This window comes from Ambystoma mexicanum, chromosome 3q, assembly GCF_040938575.1.
Source record: "Ambystoma mexicanum isolate Mex_15411 chromosome 3q, UKY_AmexF1_1, whole genome shotgun sequence".
NCBI classification, from domain to species: domain Eukaryota; kingdom Metazoa; phylum Chordata; class Amphibia; order Caudata; family Ambystomatidae; genus Ambystoma; species Ambystoma mexicanum.
This window is the reverse complement of record NC_090926.1, coordinates 774001468-774023334: the sequence shown is the minus strand read 5'-3', so window position 1 is coordinate 774023334 and position 21867 is coordinate 774001468. Positions and strand designations below refer to the sequence as shown.

The following is a 21867-nucleotide window of genomic DNA, read 5'->3' as shown; positions in this document are numbered from 1 at the left end:
GCTCTCGATTTGTTTGTTTGTCTGCGGCATCCCTTCTCGCGGTCCTCTCTTGTCTCTGCATTGCTGTGGATGCGGTAAGACGCCCCCACGTCTAGTAAGTGAGCTCCATAGTCGCTGGCTCCCTGTCTTTGTTCGTTTTCTCTCCTTCCCACGTCTTGTCTGTGTCGTTCTCGCTTCTCTGTGCACTGCTTTTTAGCTCACAGTGTTGCTTCCCTAGTCACCGCTACCCAGAGGGATTTTACTATGGCTCTCAGCTGTGCTAGATTTAAACTCCTACATTGAGAAAGGGAGTTTTTCTGAACCAATCAGATTTGTTAAAGGACTAAATTGCTCACTTCAGTTTAACCGAGTGATCTTCATCTTCATAGTCCTTCCTCGTCTCGGTACATGGTTTCAGATGTAACAAGTTAATGTCAATACAGGTTAGCTTTTTACTCAGTATGAATGAACTAGTTGGATTGGTTTCACAATAAAATATATCTGTCCTATCCGGGCAGATGGGAGGGGAATTTAATTCCTAAAAAGGTGTTTAAGGACTTTCAACTGGGTTATATTACATCTCTTGAAGATGATAGTCCCTTACCAGGTTTATCCTCCCGCTGTGCACCGCCCCCAGGGGGATTCTTGTATTGAGGACGCACCTCCCTGGCCCCCTGGGAAAGGTCTCCCCCTAGAGAAGGGACAGCATCCTACGATTCGTCAGTTTGTAAACTTGAGAAATCTATTTGAACTATTTAGCCACTAGACAAATCAGGTGTTGCACTGGTTTCTTTTCCTGACCCAATTATCAAAATATCATCAATCTAATGCATCCAGGTTTGGATCTGTGTGTGGAAAAAATTGAGGCGCTTATATACCATTGTCTTTTCAAACTAGTTGGTGTATGTTAGACTCCAGGACGAGTGGGGTGTATCTATTCCTGGTGTCTTGAGTTGTTTTTGAGGTTAATGAGGGATACATTTTAGTAAAAATCATTACCACAAGCAGCAGGAGAGCACATTTAAAATCTCATAGGAAGTCAAGCTAGAACATGCAATTTGAGTGAGGGGGCATGAGGGACACAATATGTGAGGATCACAATACATTGAAGACTTAACAGTGGACTACAACTAAACTGCTGTATTTCTTTTAAATAGATAATAATTAATTGAACTCTTAGCATATGAAAGATTACAAACCCATCCTCAGTTCTATGAGCTAATACCTATTGCCACACATCTGAGAATAATGAAAATTAGAAGGCCAACCTGCAAATCATATATAAAGATTTAATTGACCTACAATGATCTGATGGATTCAGCCCATGAACTGTGAGCCCCAATCCCAATATGTTGCCATGCATGCAGGCATCCTCAGGCTCCTTGGTCAGTGTAAAAATTGGCAAATGCAGGCATCCCTGTCATGTGTCGCACCGAAGCTCAAATCTGAGTGGCAGGGTATAATTCATCTGGACATGTGCAACTTGACCGGAATAGAGGTAGGAAATGTACCCAAGCGTGTTTGGACCCTAACAATAGTTGCTTCAACAGCATTCACATATGCACACAGGAGCATCAAATCAAAGGCCTTCTCTGCATCCATATTGTCCACTGCAGCAGACTCAGGCCGTTTCTACCACTGGATAGCATCCATTAATGGCTGTACATTGGAACCAGCAGAGCGCCTTGGAATGATGGGATGGATCAACCTGAACATTGGGTAATATTCTGGCCATGATTGTACACCCCAAATTAATCAAAGACAGTGTCATTACAAAGCTTAAGCAAAAAGACAATATACATATCCTTCATGCCACTATGGAATTCCACACAACTATGTATGTCCCTTTAGACCTCTCAAAGCTTGGAATACTTCCCACAGCTCATCATGGCAGAGCATCTTCTCAGTTTCCAAAGCCAAGATAGGCACTATGTTGTCCTTAACTGTAATATGCACACTTCCCTCGTCCTTTCTGATCATCGTAAGAATTAGTTGAGCCAAATAAGTATCGACCTCTTCATCGGGAATGGGGATTACATATGCAATGTATGATAATGTTCCTGTAAGGTATTATGTATACAGATTATTTGTGTTTGAATGCCGGAGGCCTGGACTATCGCCTCACGTGTGCCAGACCGCCTTGTCTCCCTTTTGAACAGCCCAACCAGTGCCCTAGTTGGATGATCCAACCATACCCCCCTTGCTCCCCGAACATATTTTAAAGCCAATACATTCTGTGTAAGACACTTAACCATACAGTGTTTTGCTGCTTCAAAGTCTCTCCATGTTTGCTCGTGTCTTATTTCAAGATGGATTTTCAGGCCAGCTTCCAGTCGCACGAGGTCTTACCTGATCTGCTTCAAAATTCAGCCCACAGTGCTTCGATAAATCCCCCACATTCTTATACCACTATCAATGGCTCTTCAGTGGAATTCTTTCCACTAGCTAAAGTCACCTGGAAAGCTACATTCAAGGGAGCATCATGCCTCAAATACCACAAGATCGTGATATGGACTCTTTCAGTTAAAATAGTCACACTGCTTATATTGTTTAAGAGTTTGTAAAAACATGTTCTTCATACAAAGCAAAACCAGCATCAATTCTGAAAGAACACAATGTTGACGGTGTCAAACCTGAATGGCTTTTGTGAGTTGTATGTCCATACATCTCTCTGAGGGGTCAGAAATGAGAGGCGGACACAAAGTTTCAATGTTTTCAACATCAGACATCATTATTAAAAGAAAGACGTTGGATAAAGGTCTTTCTGTCCCTGTCCCAAAGAGAGTTTCTCTTTCTAGGAAATTAAAACTAAAGATCAATTTGTGTCTCGTCTTTAAAATTATGCAAACTGTGCTTGTGTCCCAAACGTATCTGACCCTCACACTAGAAATGAACAATTAAAGGTGTAAGGTAAATGTCTCTGATTTTAATTTAGCAAAAAGTGTTTAAAAATCAAAGATGAACATTCAGCAAACAATCCTTGAATCCAGGAGGTGGTTCCTTTCCCCTGGACTATTTCAGGTAGGATAGCAAAAGTGTCCTTTCCAAATAATGATTCTTTAAGATTAACAGAAATGTCTCTTCCACATAACACTTTCTTAAGGATGGAAAAACGTGTGTTTTGAAGAATAACAAAAATGTCTCTTGTACACAACTTTGTAAGGATGGCAAACGTGTCTTTTCAAAAAATAATTCCTCAAGAATTTTGGAAACGTCTTTCAAACCACACTATAAGGATGGTCTCCTGGTATACCCTCCTGCTAGGAATCCTTCCAGGCTTTGCAGATCCTCATGTATAGTTTCTTGCCAGGTATCTATCCCTCAAAGGCTCACTGCCTGATGTGCTTCTTTCACTAGAACATCCTATAATGTTCTCTTTCAGTATAACACATTTGTACTCCTCCACTGTTTATACTTTGGCTTCAGGTACTACGTGTCCCAACTTCCTCCATTTTGACATCTCATATATGGAGACTTGTGTAGATTTTTCCTTTCAACTTCTTCATTAATGTCCATCTGCTGATGATGATGTTTACTCCCCCCATATTGACTTCTCTTATGAGGGTGTGTGTAAATTATGTTTTATTAATTTATTTGTTACCTATTCAAAATAGGTTTTCAATTGTTCATATGCCCCTGGGGACCCCCAGGGGTCCCCAACCCCTATGGGCAGACTCACCATTTCTGAGCCGTGGCAAGTTGCTGCAGCAAAGTTTTAAATCTGGGGAGGCTTCCCCTGTTTTGCAGACCCACATTCAGTCCCCCCGTCGGGTCTGCTTTCATTTGCTGGTAGAACAATGGCTGTTTAACAAGACCATGTCCCCAACAGCCTCACTGCTGCTGCCGGGTTTCAGCGGTCCTTCCAAGGCATCTGCTGCTATTCTCCTGGTCTTACGATTCTCCGGTAAAGTATGTTCACAAGCGGTTGCTTGGAAGCATCGGTCTCTCTCAACATGGCCCGTCACTGTGCGTATGCTTCTGCCTTCAGTTCTGCTTCCCACTTTGCCTGCTCTGCTTCTCTTCTCCAACTCTCAATTGAAGGTGTTCACCATGTTTAAATGTCCTGCTCAGCTGATTTCTATTGTGACAACTAGTCCACACGTTTAACTTGATGTTTCCTTCAATCCACGTGAACTCCTCCTGCCTTGTTAGGAAATCAAAGAGGAAAGTAAACATTTGAATTTTAAATTCTTGGAATGACTGTTGACCTGCTGTTTTTAATTAACAAATGTATGTTGTGTAAAAACATGTTCTTCATACAGAGCAAATCCAGCATCAATTTTGAAAGAACACAATGTTGACGGTGTCAAACCTGCATGGCTTTTGTGAGTTGTATGTCCATACACCTCTGTGCCAGGTCAGAAATGAGAGGCGGACACAAGGTTTCAATTTTTTCAACATCAGACATCTTTATTAAAAGAAAGGGGTTGGATAAAGGCCTTTCTGTCCTTAATCTAAAGAGAATTATTTGTGTTATATATGTGTGTTTCGACCAATGCATATCTTTTCCTTAGCCTTTTTCATGAATGGAACTCTTCATTAAGAAACTTTGGGGGTCATTACAAGGTTGGAGGTAACCATGCCGCAATTTGTGGCATGGTTACCCCCTTACTGGGTACCGGGTCCGGGTGCCTTAAATGAGGAATTACCGGGCCTTTCCAACCTTGGAGGACCCAGTAATTCCTCATTCCTCATTCGATGAACCCGGACCCGGTACATTCCCATTCGAGCCCCCATAGGGCTCAATGGGAATAGGGAGGGAGCTAACAACGGGCCCGTTAATAACGCGCCCGTTGTTAGCTCCCTGGTCTGCTAGCAGGAACCGCTAAGAGCGCCTGGTTTTACCAGGTGCACTTTTCGGGTCCCGCAAGAAAACCTCGTAATGCGGCGGTAGGGGTTTAACGGGGCCAGCAGTTCTACCGGCCCCCTTAAACTGCTACCGCCAACCTCGTAATGACCCCCTTTGTCATGAGAACACGTTCATGTGACTGAAACACATGGTGCACTATTTGTATCTCTCAGAACTGTGTTTGTGTATAACTGTGCATAGTGAACAGTTTTGGTGATTTTCGCTCCAATAAGCAAGACATTTTGATTCAGTTTATAAAACTCAGTCTTCAGTGTGGTGATAGTTGATTGTATAATTTTCAGTAAATATATTTTGTTTCAGTGCACACTTTGAATTTTATGGTAGTTGATGTAGGATCTGGAGGCGCTTTACTGCTCATTGTCACCTTCATTTGTTATAATACTGTCTGTTATTTTATGCAGCCACATGAGCGAGATGCTCTGCTCACTGGCCAGGTGCGAGAAGCCCTGCTGTCGGGGCAGGTGCTGGATGCCATGCACATAATCAACGAACAGGATAAGAGTGAGTGGTCAAGTGATACACCAAAATCCTCAGACACTCCTGCCTGTCGCAAAGGCAGCAGCGGACGAACCAAACATGCTTCTGGGTCAATTGTTAGCTTCAGCAAAGACACAGAGGGGGGTGAGGAGGCGCCCACCCAGGTAAGTGTTGCTTCACTTTAGCCACTGTTTGTATAAGGATCTCCTCTGTCCTCTATCAGCATCTGCTATGCCTCTTCTCACAGCCCTAACATAATAAGTACATTACCTCACTTTTCCTCAGCCATACACTTACTTTATCATTCCCTCAACATGTCCCTAATTTCCACTGTGTGTAGTGGGCGTGTCTTGTGCAGTGGAGCTGGGTCACACCTTGGGTACATCACCAAGTCCCTCTGCGAAGAGTGACATTGTATAGTTAATATCATTTGGGCCCATGTTGTGTGTCTTCTTGCTTTGGTCTATCTCAGTGACCAATGAAAAAAATTTCATTATTATTTTAGAGCGAACTCGCAGTCTACGTGCAAACTTTCTATGCCCCTGCCCTATGTTCGACTAGAGCATATAGAGAACCACAGTGATTCGTAGGGCCTCTGGGTTTCCCTGCCCAGTGTCTTTTTAAAATTGTCTTAGTGTTCAGATTCCTTTCTGATGCTTTGCACACCCTACATTGTTACATAAGGAGTATTGCTCCCCATTCTAATATATGGAGCTTCATTACAGTAGGTGAAGCTCCAAGTGAAGCTCCAAGTGTTTTGCAGTTACTCCATCCCCCTGGTATGAGGACAGATTACTGTATGGCTTTTCATCTCACAGTTCCTAATGCTTGGTACAGATTACATTTTTGGGCAACTGATGTGCACCAAGTAACTGCTAATACTATACTTTATGCCCATGAAAATCTGATCATGAATTGGCTACCAGAATAGAAAGAGATTTTGAAGTGTGAATTTGTTAGAGAGTCATATGCTATGCATTATCCAATACCACTTGGTGGATTGGTCAGACATTTAATTTTTCTCATTTTAAATGGTCAGCACAGCCTCACCTGAAGTTCACAGTGCAGATCAAATTGCCATTTTCAAATGCTTGTTTTCCACAATTATGTTTGGTCGAATGTTGAATAGTATACTGCCACTAGAAGTGGGGTTGAATATGGAATTACTGGAAAGCGCATCGCAGATTGAATAAATCAGCTTGCATTAAAAGTACTTGGTGAAGTTTATTTTTGAGTTCTTAACTTACCCTTTTAGAAGGGATAAAATGCAGATGAAGTTCTTTGTTGAGTGTAAAAAGGTATATGTAGACATAAGTTGTCTTACCTCAATCCACCACAAACTCATGACATTTTGAGGTGTAAGGCCTGAACAGTTTTCAAACTGAATAGTTTGTGTGCAACCCACATCTTTTTTTTTTTTTACTTTCAAAGTCAATGCAGGAAGTGCTATGTGTGGGCTCTACTTGTGAATCCCAGCCCAAATATGGTACAGGATACAATATCTAGCAGAAGAACCATGCATGTATGTTAGTATTGGGTTTTATATAGCGCAGACCTTGTTGAAAAGCAACAGAGCAATGTACAAGCAGGGGATACAACCGGCACTGCTAGCTACTTTTACTCCCTAAAAGGAGAAAACAACTCCCCTCCTTCCACCAACACCGCTCCATAGTTATGTTCTATTCAGTGTTAACGGCAGAACAGGGCCACAGAAAGAGTTCGACTATTACTGTTTGATCTGAAGAGGTACTTTATGGTAACAGCATTTATTTTTAAATGTTGTTAAATATAAACAGGAACTTGGTAGTGCTGGCTCTTGCTTCCACTGTAGAAGTCCACTCACCCCATGCTGAGAGGGTTTCCTTTCTCCTCACGACAGGCTGAGGTGACTGGCCTTGTCACATAGGTTAGCTTCAGATCCAGTTTATTAAGGAATGGATCCGACCCACAAAGATCCCATTGCTTCGGGTTAGTGGGCCCAGCTGGTGCTGTATCACATCCCAGGTCAGCCGCCCACTACAGTTGTAGCTGATTTAACATTTAGGCATGTGCCCTATTCCCAAGCTTTTACCCTAAAAAGCTTGCCACAATGCTGGGAGGGAAATCAAAAGGTTTGAGTAACTCCAGATTCCTATCCGGGCCATGAATCATCGTAGTCGGTTTGTGGGTCTGAAGATCTCTTAAAACTGTATACCTTGTGCATTCCCATCTACCCAATCCATACCTCTAACGCAAGATTTCCAAGGGAACCATTAACTTATCCACCATTTCATCACCAATGCATTATATTTTTGGGAAATCCAGCTCTTCTAGTCCAACATCTTATTGTCAATCTTCAAGGAAGGGTTTTGCAGATATGATGCAGAATTATGTAGACAAATAGCCATCTGTTTCATCCACAAAAACGTTAAATGACTCTTGATCTAAGTAGGTTAGCAACTTCCTTTACTATGTTTCAGCGGTGGGTAAGCAGTGACCGGTGTGTGCACCGACAAACATCTCCTAAGTAAGTCCAGGGGCCTCATTACGACCCGGGCGGTAAGGGATTACCTGTACCGGTAAGGGCACTGGTGCTGGTAATCCCTTACTGCCCAATTCCAAGGTCCCTTTGTGGAGCCTCCCTAAACGGCTGGTTTTACAAGCCGTTAAGGACGAGACCCGCAAAGGGACCTTGGAGGTAATTACGGTACCGCAATTTTCAGTACCATAATTACCGCCTTCCACATTTCCATTGAGCCACATGGGGGCAAAAATGGGAATGGGGAAGGGGCAATGGTGAATGGGGAATTACCGCCCCGCCAACCTTGGAATGGGGCGGTAATTCCGCCATTCACCATGGCGGAATCGGTAAGGTACCGGCGTCAACCATGGCGCTAATAGCACCATGGTTAACGCCTGGGTTGTAATGAGGCCCCAGGTCTTTTCTACTCTGACATGCCTGCATTCATCACACACCCCCACGCCCACACTCCCTTCACTGTGGAAGCAAGGTCACACCTCCTTTTTTTCTTAAAGGAGGCAGTGCACCACACCTCCCTTCATTAAACATGGAAAGGGGAGACATGACAGTACATCTCGAATAGTGTAAACTCGGGACTAGGGTCGAAGCATGGTGCCTCCATGTGTGGCATTTACTGCATTTTGAGTCATGAGCAGAGTGCTTCGCACAGCGGAATGGTCCTGCGATAAAAGCATTTTATGGATGGTACCTTTCTGTTTTACATTAAAGGCCAGGTAACCTTCATTTAGTTCTAAGTGCCTCTGTTGCTGGCACTCGCATAATCATAAGGGTTCCCATGACCACACAACAAATAATCATGTAATACAATGAAGTGCCTTACCTGTAACCTGACCACCATGCAGGCCCTGTAAAGTTGTAAACTGGGCAATTTGCTGCCATGGACCTGTCTCAGCGTCAACACAACATTGTTAGAGGGATGTTAGAATGCACCACTCCTTTTTGAAAGAAACTCTGACGAGTTAGTACTGTGGGTGAATGCTGCGTGAGAGTCGCAGACCTGACTGAATGTGACTGTGACCAAGGGAGGAATTGGGCCGGAATAAGATACAACAGCACTTTGGCAAAGTTTTTCTTGCCGGAGTGCTGTTCTCTGGAGTCCTGTGATCCAGCTAGTACAGCAGTCTCAAAGATATGATGTCGTGCCTGGCCTCCCTCAGTAATCTATGAGCAGTGCTCCAGGAGACTCATAAGCACGGCCTAGTGATTAATTTATGAGCTGTGTGCTGAAACAGCCCAAATCTCACAAATATCGACAGCTTGTCCAAATGATTATGTCTTGTGGTTTAAAGATGTTTTTATGTTAGGGTGCGTATTGTGATAAATCATTTTGCATTACTGGCTCAGAAGGGTCTGTTGCTGAAATCACTATCACAGGCATATTTCAAATATAAAATTCTGTGGTCATGCTTATGATTCCAAAGTGCTCTTTGCTTTTATGCAAATCTCTAGGATTTGGTTCCTTGAGGAGATGGGTGCTGCTGGACATGGGCTTGTTCTTTCCTCTGACTGACACCACCTTTCACTGCATAATTGCAGACAGCGGGCCATTTCTAGGGGTGAGCGAGTGAGCAGTGACAATGCAAAGGTGTGACTCAATCTTTGAACTAATATTTTTACCAAACAGTCGTAGGAGGCAGACACCTGTGCTGGCCTGTCCTTTCAGTGTCACTCCACACCCCCTCCCACATGCAGAGGCAGTATAGCCTTTGTTCATGGACCATCCCAAAAATGTGCACCTCATTGTGTAAATGTACTGTGAGGAACCAGGAATGAGACACAGACACAGAAGACTTAGGTTTGTGGGTGCAAACTTTTATTGAAATAATAATGGGGTTTGGGAAAGTCCTCACTGTCCCTTATCTAAGAGGTATTTCCTTAAGTCAGGCAGAAAGTAATGGGTCTGCCCGTTGTCAAGATGTCCAAAGCAAAAATGTCCTATGTCCGAAATCCTATCCTTGCCCTCTCACACTAAAAAGAACTATAAGACGCAAAGGGTTTGTTTGTTTATTTATTTATAGAGCGCTCCACACCTGGAGGTATCTGGGCGCTTAACAAGAATATGCAGTTTCTTAGATACAATACAGGTAAAAACATGCAACTTTAAAACAACGTTATAATACATTGTTACAATACCGGTAGAAAAACATTACATCATCATTATGTTACATGGTTATTTCTTAATCACAAATGAAGAAGAAAGATACTTGAGTATTGCGTAAGACATGATATAGTACAAGACGGTTTGGTCGCGCAGTTCTTTCTTAATTTACAAATGAAGAGGGGAGGTACGTGAGTATTTCAGGAGGTGAAATACATCTCTAACAGGTTAGGAGGTCTTTAGAGATGAGACATAGTTTGGTGTTTTTCCTGAATTTGTGGAAGGATGGGTAATCTTTTAGGGTGGAGGGTAGGGAGTTCCACAGTTGAGCCGCCAGGAAGGGAAAGCTGCTGCCTCCCGCTCTTTTGAGCTTGAACCTGGGAATTCTCAGGCATCTGGAGGTGGTGGATTTGGTCAGACGTGAGGAATTATTCATGGTGAATTCTTGAGACGGGGTGTTGTGGGGCTGCTTTGTTGAGACATTTATATGTTAGAGAAGCTGTTTTGAGTTGAATTCTATCCTTGATGGATAGCCAATTGTTATTACGTCTCATCATAGAGATATGCTGTCTTCTGGATATGCCAAGGGCTGTCGTAAGGGCGTTATTCTGGAGAATCTGGAGTTTGTTGGTAATGTATTTATTCGCTCCTAGGTACAGTGCGTTGCAGTAATAGATTTTTGACAGAATTAGAGATCTGGCCAATGTCAAACCGCTTTCTGTGGAGAGAAAGAGTTTGCAGGCATGGATCAGTTTACAGGTGTAAGCTGTTGCCAAAGCCTTGGCACTGACTTGTTTACGCAGGTTCAAGGAGGAATCGAAATAGAAACCCAAGGTTTTTATCTTTTTAGCTACCTTGACGTCATTGCCATCAATGTTGAAAGAGAGCTATTGGTTACTCTTTTGATTGTATGTGGTGGCTAAGAGTAGGAGCTTGGTCTTCTCATCATTCAGACACAGGCCATGTGTGGCCATCCGTGCCTGAATGATAAGATAGATTTTATTCACTAATGCAAGATCAGTCTTGTAGTTGCCTGTCAGAAGTATGAAGATATGGGTGTCATCTGCATAGTTAGCGTAGGTGACACAAACAGTGGTTTGTTGAACGCATTATACATGGTAGGCGAGACACAGGATCCTTGCAGGACTCCGCAGGTTATGGGGATAGGGTCTGCTGCTGCTGCTGATGATGAAAAAACTCATCGATCTATTGTTTTAGAAGGATTGGATCCATGCCGTTGCTTCTGTTGAAAAGTGGGCCGCTGATGAGAGGTGTTTGCAAAGCACTTTAGGATCAACCAAATCAAAAGCAGCTGACCGATCCAACAGGAGCAAGAGCACGGATTGACCTTTGTCTTTCAGCTCTTCAATCTGGGTCTTCAAGTCAATCAAGGCTGTTTCAGTGCCGTGTTGGGATCTGAAGCCAGAGTGTTGCAGTCCAAGTAAGTTATTGGTATCTAAATAGGATTGGATCTAGATATAGGCTGCCTTATCAATGATCTTAAGCAGGAAGGGGACAGTTGTGATGGGTCTGAAGTTGTTGGGGATGCTCGGGTCTAGAGATGGTTTCTTTAGAAGAGGGAGCAACCATGAGTTTTTCAGGTTGGTGAGGACAGTGCATGGGCGGAAGGATGACTTAATGAGGGTGTTGATAAAGGGAGCAAGTTCATTGGCAGTTCCTTGATAGTCGATGCGGGGCAAGCGTCTCCTTGGCAATTTGAGGGTTTCAGCAAGGACATAATATTTTCTAGTGGATACTTGGGTGAATTTAGATGGATTAGGAGGTTTGGGATGATTGTGACTGGTTTTGGAGATGTTTATTTCAGTAGGGAGGTTATTTTTTTTGCCATTTTTCTTTTGTAGTAGGTCGATCGTGTTAGCTAGTGCGTCTTGGATTTTGGTTAACCAATTATGTCCTTGATGCAATTATCCAATGGTGTGGATGGGGATTCCAAGTCTCTTAGTATGGTGAAGAGTTCTCTAGAGCTTGTGCTGGTTTTCTCAATCCTATCATTATAGGTGTCACGTTTGGCTAGTAGGATTTCATTTTTGTAGTTCGCTGTGGATTTAAGTAGGTTGTCCTTGTTGGATTGGGTAGGGTTGTTTTTCCAGGACGTTTCGTGTTTCCTTTTTACGTTTTGTAGGGTTTTGAGTTTAGGTGTGAACCAAGTGTTAAAGTGTGCTTTGGGTTTACCTTTGCACAGTTTGAGAGGTGCGATTTTATCTAATGCTGAAGTAATGGTTTTGTTATAGAGTTCCACTAGTTCTGGCGGATTGGAAAAGTCAGGTATAGGATTAAGTAGAGGTTGGAGTAATGGCTTAAGATTGTCCACAGTTATATTCCTTTTATTTCTGGTTGTGATAGGTGGGGCAATCGGATTTTGTTTATTCTGAGGTTTGCAATCATAGATAGTAAATGAGAGTAGGGAGTGGTCGGCCCAAGGTTATGGTTTGATGGAAGATATAGTAGTTTCACAGTTGAGTTCTGCTATCCAGTCAAGGATTCTACCTTTTTCATGTGTAGTGTGGAGTACTCTTTGTGTAAGGCCTAGATCAGATAATGAGTTCGCCAGTATAGTGGCAGGTAGGTCATTAGGGTCGTTGAGACCTAAATTCAAGTCACCTAATATTAGGATTTGTGAGGAGGGGTTAGTATTAGATGTAAGAAAGGTAGTAATATCTTCCTCGAAGGAGCCAATCGTTCCAGGTGAACTGTAGATCAAATGCATTGTTATGGTTCGTGAGTTGGTGAGAGGAAGTTTGACTGACATCAGTTCACATGACTTGGTTGGGGGCTGTGGGACTATTCTGAGACCCAAAGAGGATTTGACGATGAAGGCAATTCCTCTACCTCTGGCTGACTCTTGTCAGATCTTGGGATTGTGTAGCTATCTGGTATGGCAATAAGAAGGGAGGGGCCTGCAGTTGCGTGTAGCCATGTCTCCATTATTGCTAGGAAGTCAAGTTTTATATGGATAATTAGGGCTGCGATTTCGACTGCATGTGCTACCAGAGATCTGGCGTTAATCAGTGCACCACTAATAACAGTTGGGCTATTGTTGTGGTCAGAGGTGTCCGGTGTAACCGTTGTAGGTCTGGATTTAGTATGGATTTTGTGTGTTTTAGGTCGGGGGTTTTTTGCCTTTGTGGTTGGTTATGGGTAGGTGGAAGCCGTGATGGTATAGTGCAAGATTTGCCTAATCTAGAACCAAGTCTAGTGTTTCTGCGTACTGTGGGGCAAGGGTGGTTCGGAGTTGTTCTAGGTGAGTCAGTCTGAGATGTTTGGGAGTAATTAGGATCGTTGGAGGTAGCACCTGGTAGGTTGTTATGGGTGTTGTTGGTGCTAAAGGTCAGCAGGTTATAGGGAGGCAGGAATGGTGTCGGATTGATCCAATTTGAAAGGGTCATGGGCGGCAGAAACCTGGTGGGCTTGATCCAGTTCACAGAGTTAGCATGGGAGGGCATGGGGGCAGGGTTTGAGTGATGGGGTAGGTCCCTTGAGTTGAGATGACTGGGGCAAGGGTGGATTGGCTCTACCACCTGGAGGAGGAGTGGCAAATAGCACGATCTGCAGTATGTTTCTAAAGATGAGGGAAGTGGCATACATTGTTGCTGGCGTCAAAGTGCACTAGTAGGGGTCGCAGATACTAGATGCAGATACGTCACACTAGATTTCGAGTAATTGAGGGCTCAGCAGTGATGCTGGTCACAGCATTCCAAGTGGAGAGTTCAAAATCTAGGAAGGATGGATTGGGTACTCAGGGGTTCAAAGGCAGTGGGCAGGACCTTAAATGTACAGCCCGCGAGATCACAGGGGCTAGGTATAGCCTTGACAGGCAGTAGAAAATGGGGATAGGATGCACAAAAATGTGCAATGCACTAAGTATGGCACGCAAGAACAATGGTCAAAGGGCTAAAATGCAGTGTCATAGTAGGCTAAATCAGGACTAAATATGATGCAGAAGAACAGTGTTCAAAAGGGCTAAAATGCAAAGTGTCTCAATAGGTTGAGTAAGGCGCTAAGAGACAGCAATATACATACAGTGCACTATGTCTTAACAGGCTAGATGTGGCATTCTAAAGCCATGGGAAGAGAGGTTATAACGTGCATTTCACACAATAGGCTGTGTATGGTACTCGGGGCACACACACGCAGTCTTAAACATTCATGAAAGGCAGTTTAGTACCTACATGCAATTAGACTGAATTGCTACCAGGAGAGTGACAGGCACATGGTAGGACAAGTTTATGCAGACAAATGGCGAGAGGAGTCTAGCCGATCAAAGACAAATTGCTGAATGATATATCATTTCTAAAGGTTAAGGCTGTGTTCTAGGGGCAACATATTGTACAAAAGTGGAAGCAAATTCCGGCGTGGCAATTTCTCTTATATGCTTGGTCAGTTCAAGAGGGTTCAGTGCTGCGGAACAGGACAGACGAGGGTAAAGTGTTACCTGATAAGAAAGTGCTCTGGGCAAATCGAGCGGCAGAGCGATTATCCTCAGACCTGGATCCCGCTTGTGGTGAAAAGGTAGATATTCTCATAAAAGTTAGGTGAGGTCCTGCAGTCTGCCGGGCACCGACATGCACAGACAGACAGGTGGGCCTTCGAGACAGGGCCGGGTTCCGCCTGCCGGTGGAGTTCTATTGGCTAAGAAAGCTGTGTGTTGCTAGACACCCACATAAACACCATAACGAGGCCCTGTCACAACTTTGTTAAATATTTGAAAATGCAATGGTAAATTAATTCTGTGCAGATAATGAGGGTCTACCTGCGGTGGACACACAGGTAATGTCTTTGACTTGAAAGGGTGCACAAATGTTCCATTTCAACAAAAGATGAACATTGAACAGAAATCTCCAGCAGATAGTATTCACAGTTCCAGGGGATGGCTCCCTTCCCCAGGTTTCTCTTCACCTAAGTAAAACATTCAAAAAGAATAACCAAGTTCTTTTAGCCCAAGAAGATAACTTCTTCCGCTTGGTGTTGTTATTCACTCCCTGGGAACACCTTCCACAGGTTTTCTTCTCAATAGTTCAAAATCCTAAGGGTATGAATTTTCCTTTGGATCCCCTCTTTAGAATGCCACAACGTGGGTGTGGGTTCCAGACTCAACCAACACCTAGTACACTCCCCTGCCCGGTCTGTTTTACAGTTCTTTTCAAGAAGGGATATTGCTCTTCCTTTCTGTTTAGCTTCAGTTCTCTTGCTCGCCTAGTATACTCTCCTGCTAGGACTCCCAATTTCAACTTGATGGGTGTGTCCCCCAGACTCGCTGTACGGCTAGTGTACTCTCCTGCCTGGACTTTCAACACAACAGTCAACAGCTTTGGGGCCAATGGGTTATTTAGTTTCCCCAAGTTCTCCTTCCCATTTGGGGTACTTGTATTATCCTTCTTCCCCAAGTACTGAAACTATGAAGATTAGCCATGTAGCAAGCCATAGGGATCTGCCTCCCACTTGTGCTTAGGAGTGCCTTCTCCCACTGCCATCTGATGCCTCAGCCTTTTACTATGGACTTACTGCTGCTTGATTGGCTTCCGTAGCTTCTCTGACCCCTGTAAGGTTCGTACTACACATCTGCTCTCTCGTTGGTTTCAGACAGCTTGTCTCTGCAGCAGATGGCGTTCAGCGTGTCGCCACAGGTTCCCTTGCCGACACAAAGCTTTCCCCTCTGCTTTGCGGCTTGTCGGTGTCTCTGGTGCTTGTGGAAGTGCGCCATCAACACAGACACTGCCTTGCCAGCTTTACGCTCCTCCCTTCAGCTTCACTCACTTCCTCCTTTTTCTCCACGATTCTCTCATGCCACTCTGCACATCTGTCTTCCTGACAGCTTGGTTTACCCGGCATAGGCTCGCCGGTCGGATCTCCCTGTGTTGTTCGGCTGTTCCATCTCTTAACTCCCACGCTGAGAAATGGAAATGCTCAGAGCCAATTGGATTTCTCCAACTACGAAATTGCTTGTTTTTGCTTCATTTGAGTAATCTTCATTCTGGTTGCCCTCTTCCTGGTGTCAGGCTGCTTTCAGCATATGGAAGGATATTGTCAAGATGCTTTGTGGGTTTCCGAAGGGATTGCAATATGCCATCAAAGCATGTGGACTAAAGTGGGTATCCCTAAAAGGGAAATGGGAATACCATATCTCACCCGATAATGCCTCACTTCCCCCCTGAGGGTTGCCTCCCTCAAATAAATGTCGTCAGGATCAGGTAGCAGCTGCCATCCCCAGGTCACATGAGTTGAGGCCACCTCTGGGGAAAAGAGTGATGACATCATCAGATTCATCAGAGTACCTTACCTTGGATGGAGCCATGCAAGGCCCCACAGGGAGAATCTTGCCTGGGCTGAGGGTGGATAGGAAAGTGCTAAAAAGTCTATTTAGGCAGGTTATGGAAACAGACGCCAAAGGAGACTAAAGAGAAAACAATGTGATGATGGGTGGTGGGGGCGGTTTGCAGGGGGGGGGCCCAAAGGGCAGGAGGTAGAGGGAACGAAAGACATAATGGATTAGGATACAGATAAGGAAAGGGAAAGAACATGAAAACAGATGAAAGAGAATGTAAATGCAAGAATGAAAAGAAAGAAAAAAGAAATGGGTAAGTAAAAGACACCGTGAAAAAAAAATTGTCATGGTAAAAGCCGAATGAGAGGGGGATAGAGCAAAGAAGGGGTCAAACCTAAAACAAAAGCAAGGGAGAGTGGAATAAAGAAAAGATAAGAAGCTGGGAAAGAACTCTACAAACTGTAAATATGTTTAGTAGAAAGGGGGACAGATGGAGAAAAATAGTGATGAAGGGAAGGAAACGTATACAACCATGTCTAAAAGAAAAAGGATATATGAAGGTGAGCTGCGCACGTATGGGAAAGGGTGCAGTTTAGTGGTTTGATCTATGCGCCACATTGCCTAAAAGATGCCCTGGCAGACAGGTGCTTTCTTTCAGTTCTTTCTCTATTCAGCAGCATTTCATTCACCTTTTGTCTCATGCAGCAAATATACAGCACTCCTGTTAACAAAGTCTGTTTCCTGGGACAACATCTCACTTGAATTGCTGACAACGGAAAGGAGGAGTTTGAATGGTCAGGCCTTCCATGCCAATGTCACAACCTACAAGCTCCTCCTGGGACCTGTGATGCTGTTCGTCCTTCGTTTATTCTAGTGAGCAGGAACACATTACAATGCATTTTTGTCTCCAGCGTTGTGAGCGCTGTTTTCATACTTTAGGCTAGGCTTGCCCTTTTGGACACACATGGTCCATCTTCATAAGTGCTCCGCTCAAGGTAGGTAGTGCTGAGAGGCGCAAAAGAGTCACTGGCCAGCAGGGCGCGCACGGATGAAGTCGGCCTCCGTGTGAGCTCCGAGCCTAGCGGTCCCTAAAGTGGCTTGAGCCCCCACTAAGAGACCTCCCACCCGGGTATAAGTGGAGCACAACTGGCTCTGAACATATCCCTCACAAGGTGGGTGAAAAAATGGGGAAAATCGGTTAAGGAATCATGCCGAACTGAGGAACTGAACGACTGCGCTTTGAAGAGATGGCTTGGAGAGCAGACAGTGAAAGTAAAAGCGGACCGTGAGCCACGTGATGTGAAGGAGGAGTGCTCACACAATCCAGTGCAGTGAAGCCGCATGTGGTTTGCTTCAGATGCTGAGAGCTGAGGTGAGTGCCCCCATTGTGTACCCCGGCCCGAACCGTATGATCTGGTGGACCCAGAGGAGACTGTCATACGGCCCGACTCGTGCGGAAGCAGTGAAGCAGCACACCCTCTGACGAGACAGCAGCAGTGAGCCGATGGTTGCCCTCCCACCACCTCCTGTTCGAACGATTCACCGGTTCTGGGACCCAGCCCTCGGCTAACTTTACCCGCTGCAGGGTGAACGAAGGAGCGGCTATCAGCAGAAGTAATAGCAGAAGCGCCCCGTCACCTTCTGTTGTGTAGACCAGAGCTGCAGGGACAGCTGCAGCTGGCACGGCCTCCATCCAGAATGCACACGATCTCACCCGTGATCTCTGCTCTGCGCAGAGTGAATGATCGCTTATGAATCGGGTCATTCACACAGATTTCAGTATTCATCCTGAGACTCACCTGCAGACCCGGTATAGCTGCCGCCCTCCGGACCTGACCTTGGCAGAAATCCCGACTCCTCCGATTCACCGCAGACACATGCGGCTGACTCAAAAATTCAAACCACACCAATGCGGAATGATGTGCCTTCAAGGATAGAAAGGCAGTTCTAACTGCACGAAGCACTGGTAGCGAAAGGACACAGTAAATGCACGATAACACAGAGCCTCCCTCCACCTTTTGCTCAGCAACTCTTTGCTTAATAGAACTGTGTCCCCCATACTGTAAATTGGGCATCTGAGAACTTTTCAAATGTTATTCTGAGCCGTGTATAATAACGCGGACACTTGGGAGCATTTTCCTCAACACCATAAAGCCCTGTGAAGTAACACGAGCCTCTAAAACACTGGGTCAACACTGAATACGTGTGCTGCAAGTGCTCGCAGACAGTACAGGAGCACCACCCAGCCTCAATTGGCCCAGGCTGGAAGAGGGCAAGTGACAATTTGGGTGCTTTGCAGCGGCGACCCAGTGGACAACAGCAGGTCAGCGAGCATGCCTTCCCCCGGAATCGCGTGCACTCCAGGCTGGCTCAGTCCAGCAAACCAGCAGCCAACCTCATGCTTATCCTGGGAGACTCCAAGTGTTCCTACATGGGGCAGGTAGGCACTACAGTAGCTTCACCACAGACCCTGACCCCATCTCCGCTGTGACACGCTCCTAGGCCCGCCTCACGGGCATTCCGATGCAAGAGGGAGACCAGCCTACACTCTTCAATCAATAGAATTACCGGTCCTTCATATTTACTGGCAGACCATTGAGGCACCCGCGCACTGGACCTAAAACACCTGTCTACACGCACATCACTCTGGCGGACCTCTGGTGAAGCAGATGGGTTACTTAAACACCTGTGGATCTCTCAACAGATTGTGATCAAAGGAAGGCACGACCTCGCTAGGACGAAAACAGCGTAACCCCTGTGGGCGGCACCGGAGGCTGAGTTGGCAGAAAAAAAAGATCTCGAAGGGATGAATGGTTGGGCCCCCAGTCTTGGGGCGTGTGCCCTCCTTCAAGGCCCTTGGGGCAGGACCCAATTGAAACACCACCAATTGTGATCCAAGAAGTGAGAAGGGAACACATCACCGACAGGTACCTGCCACTACAGGGGAAGAGTGCCTCTTGAGATCATAAGGCCCACACCGCCAAGAACGAGTCGTCTTCAGTATCACGAGTAGAAAGCACCGACTAGCCATTTCATTGTCACAGGTGAACCTGGTCAAAGCGAGGGTTGGGCCCCCACCCTTGGGGCGTGTGCCCTCCTCCTAGTCACAGGTCAGAGGAAAGGAAACGCAATCGAGGTCCCGCCACAGAAAGCACGCACTCTGTGATCCCTTTCCGATAAGAGTCCCCCTGCAAGAAAGACTCACAGAGAAGAGGTAGCCTCTCACAGATGGAGCACTCAAGGGAGACAAACGCTTAGCATGTGGTGAGGCCAGGCTCACCCCTACCCTTAATAGCGCCCCTGCCAAATAGACGGTGGTGCAGAGTGGAGAGAGTGGTGGGCAAAGCTTACACAGCTCACTCAGGGTGCATGGAAATAGGGCAGAAGTTGGCGACATATAGATACACCCCACTTCGCCCAGACCCCGAAACTTCTCATTGACCCATCATGGCGATCTCAGGATCTGACTCAGCAGCAACAAAGGGAGATGTGGCAGCCTCGTTGGAGGAAATCAAGAATATGAGAGCAGATATTGGTGGAAGGGTAGATAAAATCACCCAGCGAATCGAGAAGATGGAGGTGAGACTCGAAGGGGTGGAAACCAATCAGACCTCACTCAACACTCTTGAGATGCAGATGGACCAGAGAATAACAGAACTGGGGACACGGGAGGAGGAATTCCGCATGAAGATGGCCGATTTGGAAAATCGCAAGAGGCGAAATGACCTAAGATTTTTCGGCATTCAGGAGGGATTGGGATAGTCGGGTCAGGACCTAAAAAGGACACTCCATGAGATTATGAGGCTCTTATTTGAAGACAACTCCATTGATGAGGCAAAGATAGATAGGATCCACAGGGCAGAGGGATCCGCCGGAGGCCCGAGAACAGTCCTGGTTCAGTTCCACAATTACAGCAGCAGGGCCAGAATCTTGGAGAAAGCAAAACACAGTGGCCCAATCACTCTGGATGCAGCTAGAGTGACGATCTTCCAAGACCTGTCGTCACTGACTTTGGCATTGAGACGGATGTGCATGCCCCTCACGAAATGGTTGAAGGACCAAGGAGTCCGATATAGATGGGGCTACCCATTTTCCCTCACGTTCGAGCTGGAAGGACTGAAAGAGAGGCTCAGGATGGAGAGATAAAAAACTGTATAGCTGAACTCCTAGGCAACCAGGAAGGTGAGCAGAACCAAGATAGGAGGCGAGACGGCTACAGGCAATGGAGAATTCAGGGGCCGAAACTGAGGTGCTTACCGGGCTCCAGGAAATATAGGAGGATGGATGCCTCCCCTGGAGTGGACATCTAGCAGATTCTTGTCATTTCAGAACACTGAATATAGGTACGATGGTACCCTCTGAGAAGCGGGAAAGTCATGCCCTGTCATGAATCTTTCTCTCAGGTGGCCAGGGCACGACCATTGCCTTTGGATCCAGCCCCTGGGGGTAGATCAGTGCGGGAGGATCACCTGGGTGAGGGGTCTTCGGGAAGTGGGGGTGAGACAGCCGATGGTGAGACACAGTATTCCCCCTCTTTCCTGTACCCATGACCCATCCTAATTTATAGGATTCTGCAATGTTGCAGCTGTCCCCCCCTCTGCCCCCCCACCTTCTGCACAAACACTGGACCGAGGAAGTGGGCGACTGAGAGTAAAGAGGCTAACCCTTACATCTCATTGGACATGTCCCGCTAATCGGGTCAAGCAAAGACTTTAATCCCATGCATCTGATACCCATTAGCTCTCCCCACATGGATAAAAGGCAGAACAAAGAGATACACTCTGAGCAAGGTGGAAAACGAGAAGGAGCAGAACTTCTGTGTTGAAGGCAAACCTACTGGAGCAGAGCGACTGACAGAGGGACGAGAGCAAAGGGTAGAGAAACCCAGGAGATCCCTGCAGGAGGTTGTTGCCTTTGAAGAACCGTGAAAGATACGCAGACAAGAAAACTGCATTGTGTTTCAAGGGCACCAGCGAACCTCCCGGGTGAACGACATAGTTGGGGAGGCGAGGCCAGGCCAGTGGTATTAACCGTCACTCGTGAATTAAAGCCGCCAAGGCAAGAAAGGAATGCACAGAGCCGGTGAGTTGGCGAGCGACATGAAAGGCTGGTGTGTGTTAAGGAAAGATTGAAGTTGCAACAGTATATCTCAGAGTTGAAGACTGCATGCATGTGGATGAGATGCGAAGGAAGGCAGACCTGTGATGAACTTTAAATTACTGATAACTGTGCAGCCAGTGATTCAGAGAAGCAGAGTGGTCCGGCGAAAGGAAGGAGCCCACTCGAAAGTCTCCCCAAAGGTGAAAGGTTTTTATAAAGCAACAAAGTGAATGAACTCTAAAATGCGTAATGGTCAAGATTAAAAGGGGTCAAAAGGGGAAGTGAAAAGGTGAAAATTGAACTTTAGTGTTTGATACTGAATTACCCAGACCAAGAGACACTGGGGCACAGAACACACAAGAGTCTGAACCAAAAAGGAAAGTCGAAGTGGTCCTGCGGAGGTCAATGGTAAAAACTTTGCACTTTCGAAAGTCTTCGAAATCTGGAAAAGCTGAGCCCGACTGAGGGAGACCGGAAGTGTGATGAGTTAGGGAAAGGGAACCAATTAAGAATGTGAATGAAGCTTGGGGAAGGGAACC

At 45.6% G+C, this 21867-nt stretch overlaps 1 protein-coding gene across 5 annotated transcripts in view; it reads left to right on the top strand.

Moving 5' to 3' along the window:
• TMEM94 (transmembrane protein 94) overlaps positions 1–21867 on the top strand; it is a 2019771-nt gene that overhangs the window by 817238 nt on the left and 1180666 nt on the right. For all 5 annotated transcript variants that reach the window (XM_069654803.1, XM_069654805.1, XM_069654804.1 and 2 more), the window contains one exon: positions 5251–5490. In XM_069654803.1, the coding sequence (XP_069510904.1) occupies positions 5251–5490 (240 nt within the window). The remainder of the gene's footprint in view (positions 1–5250; positions 5491–21867) is intronic.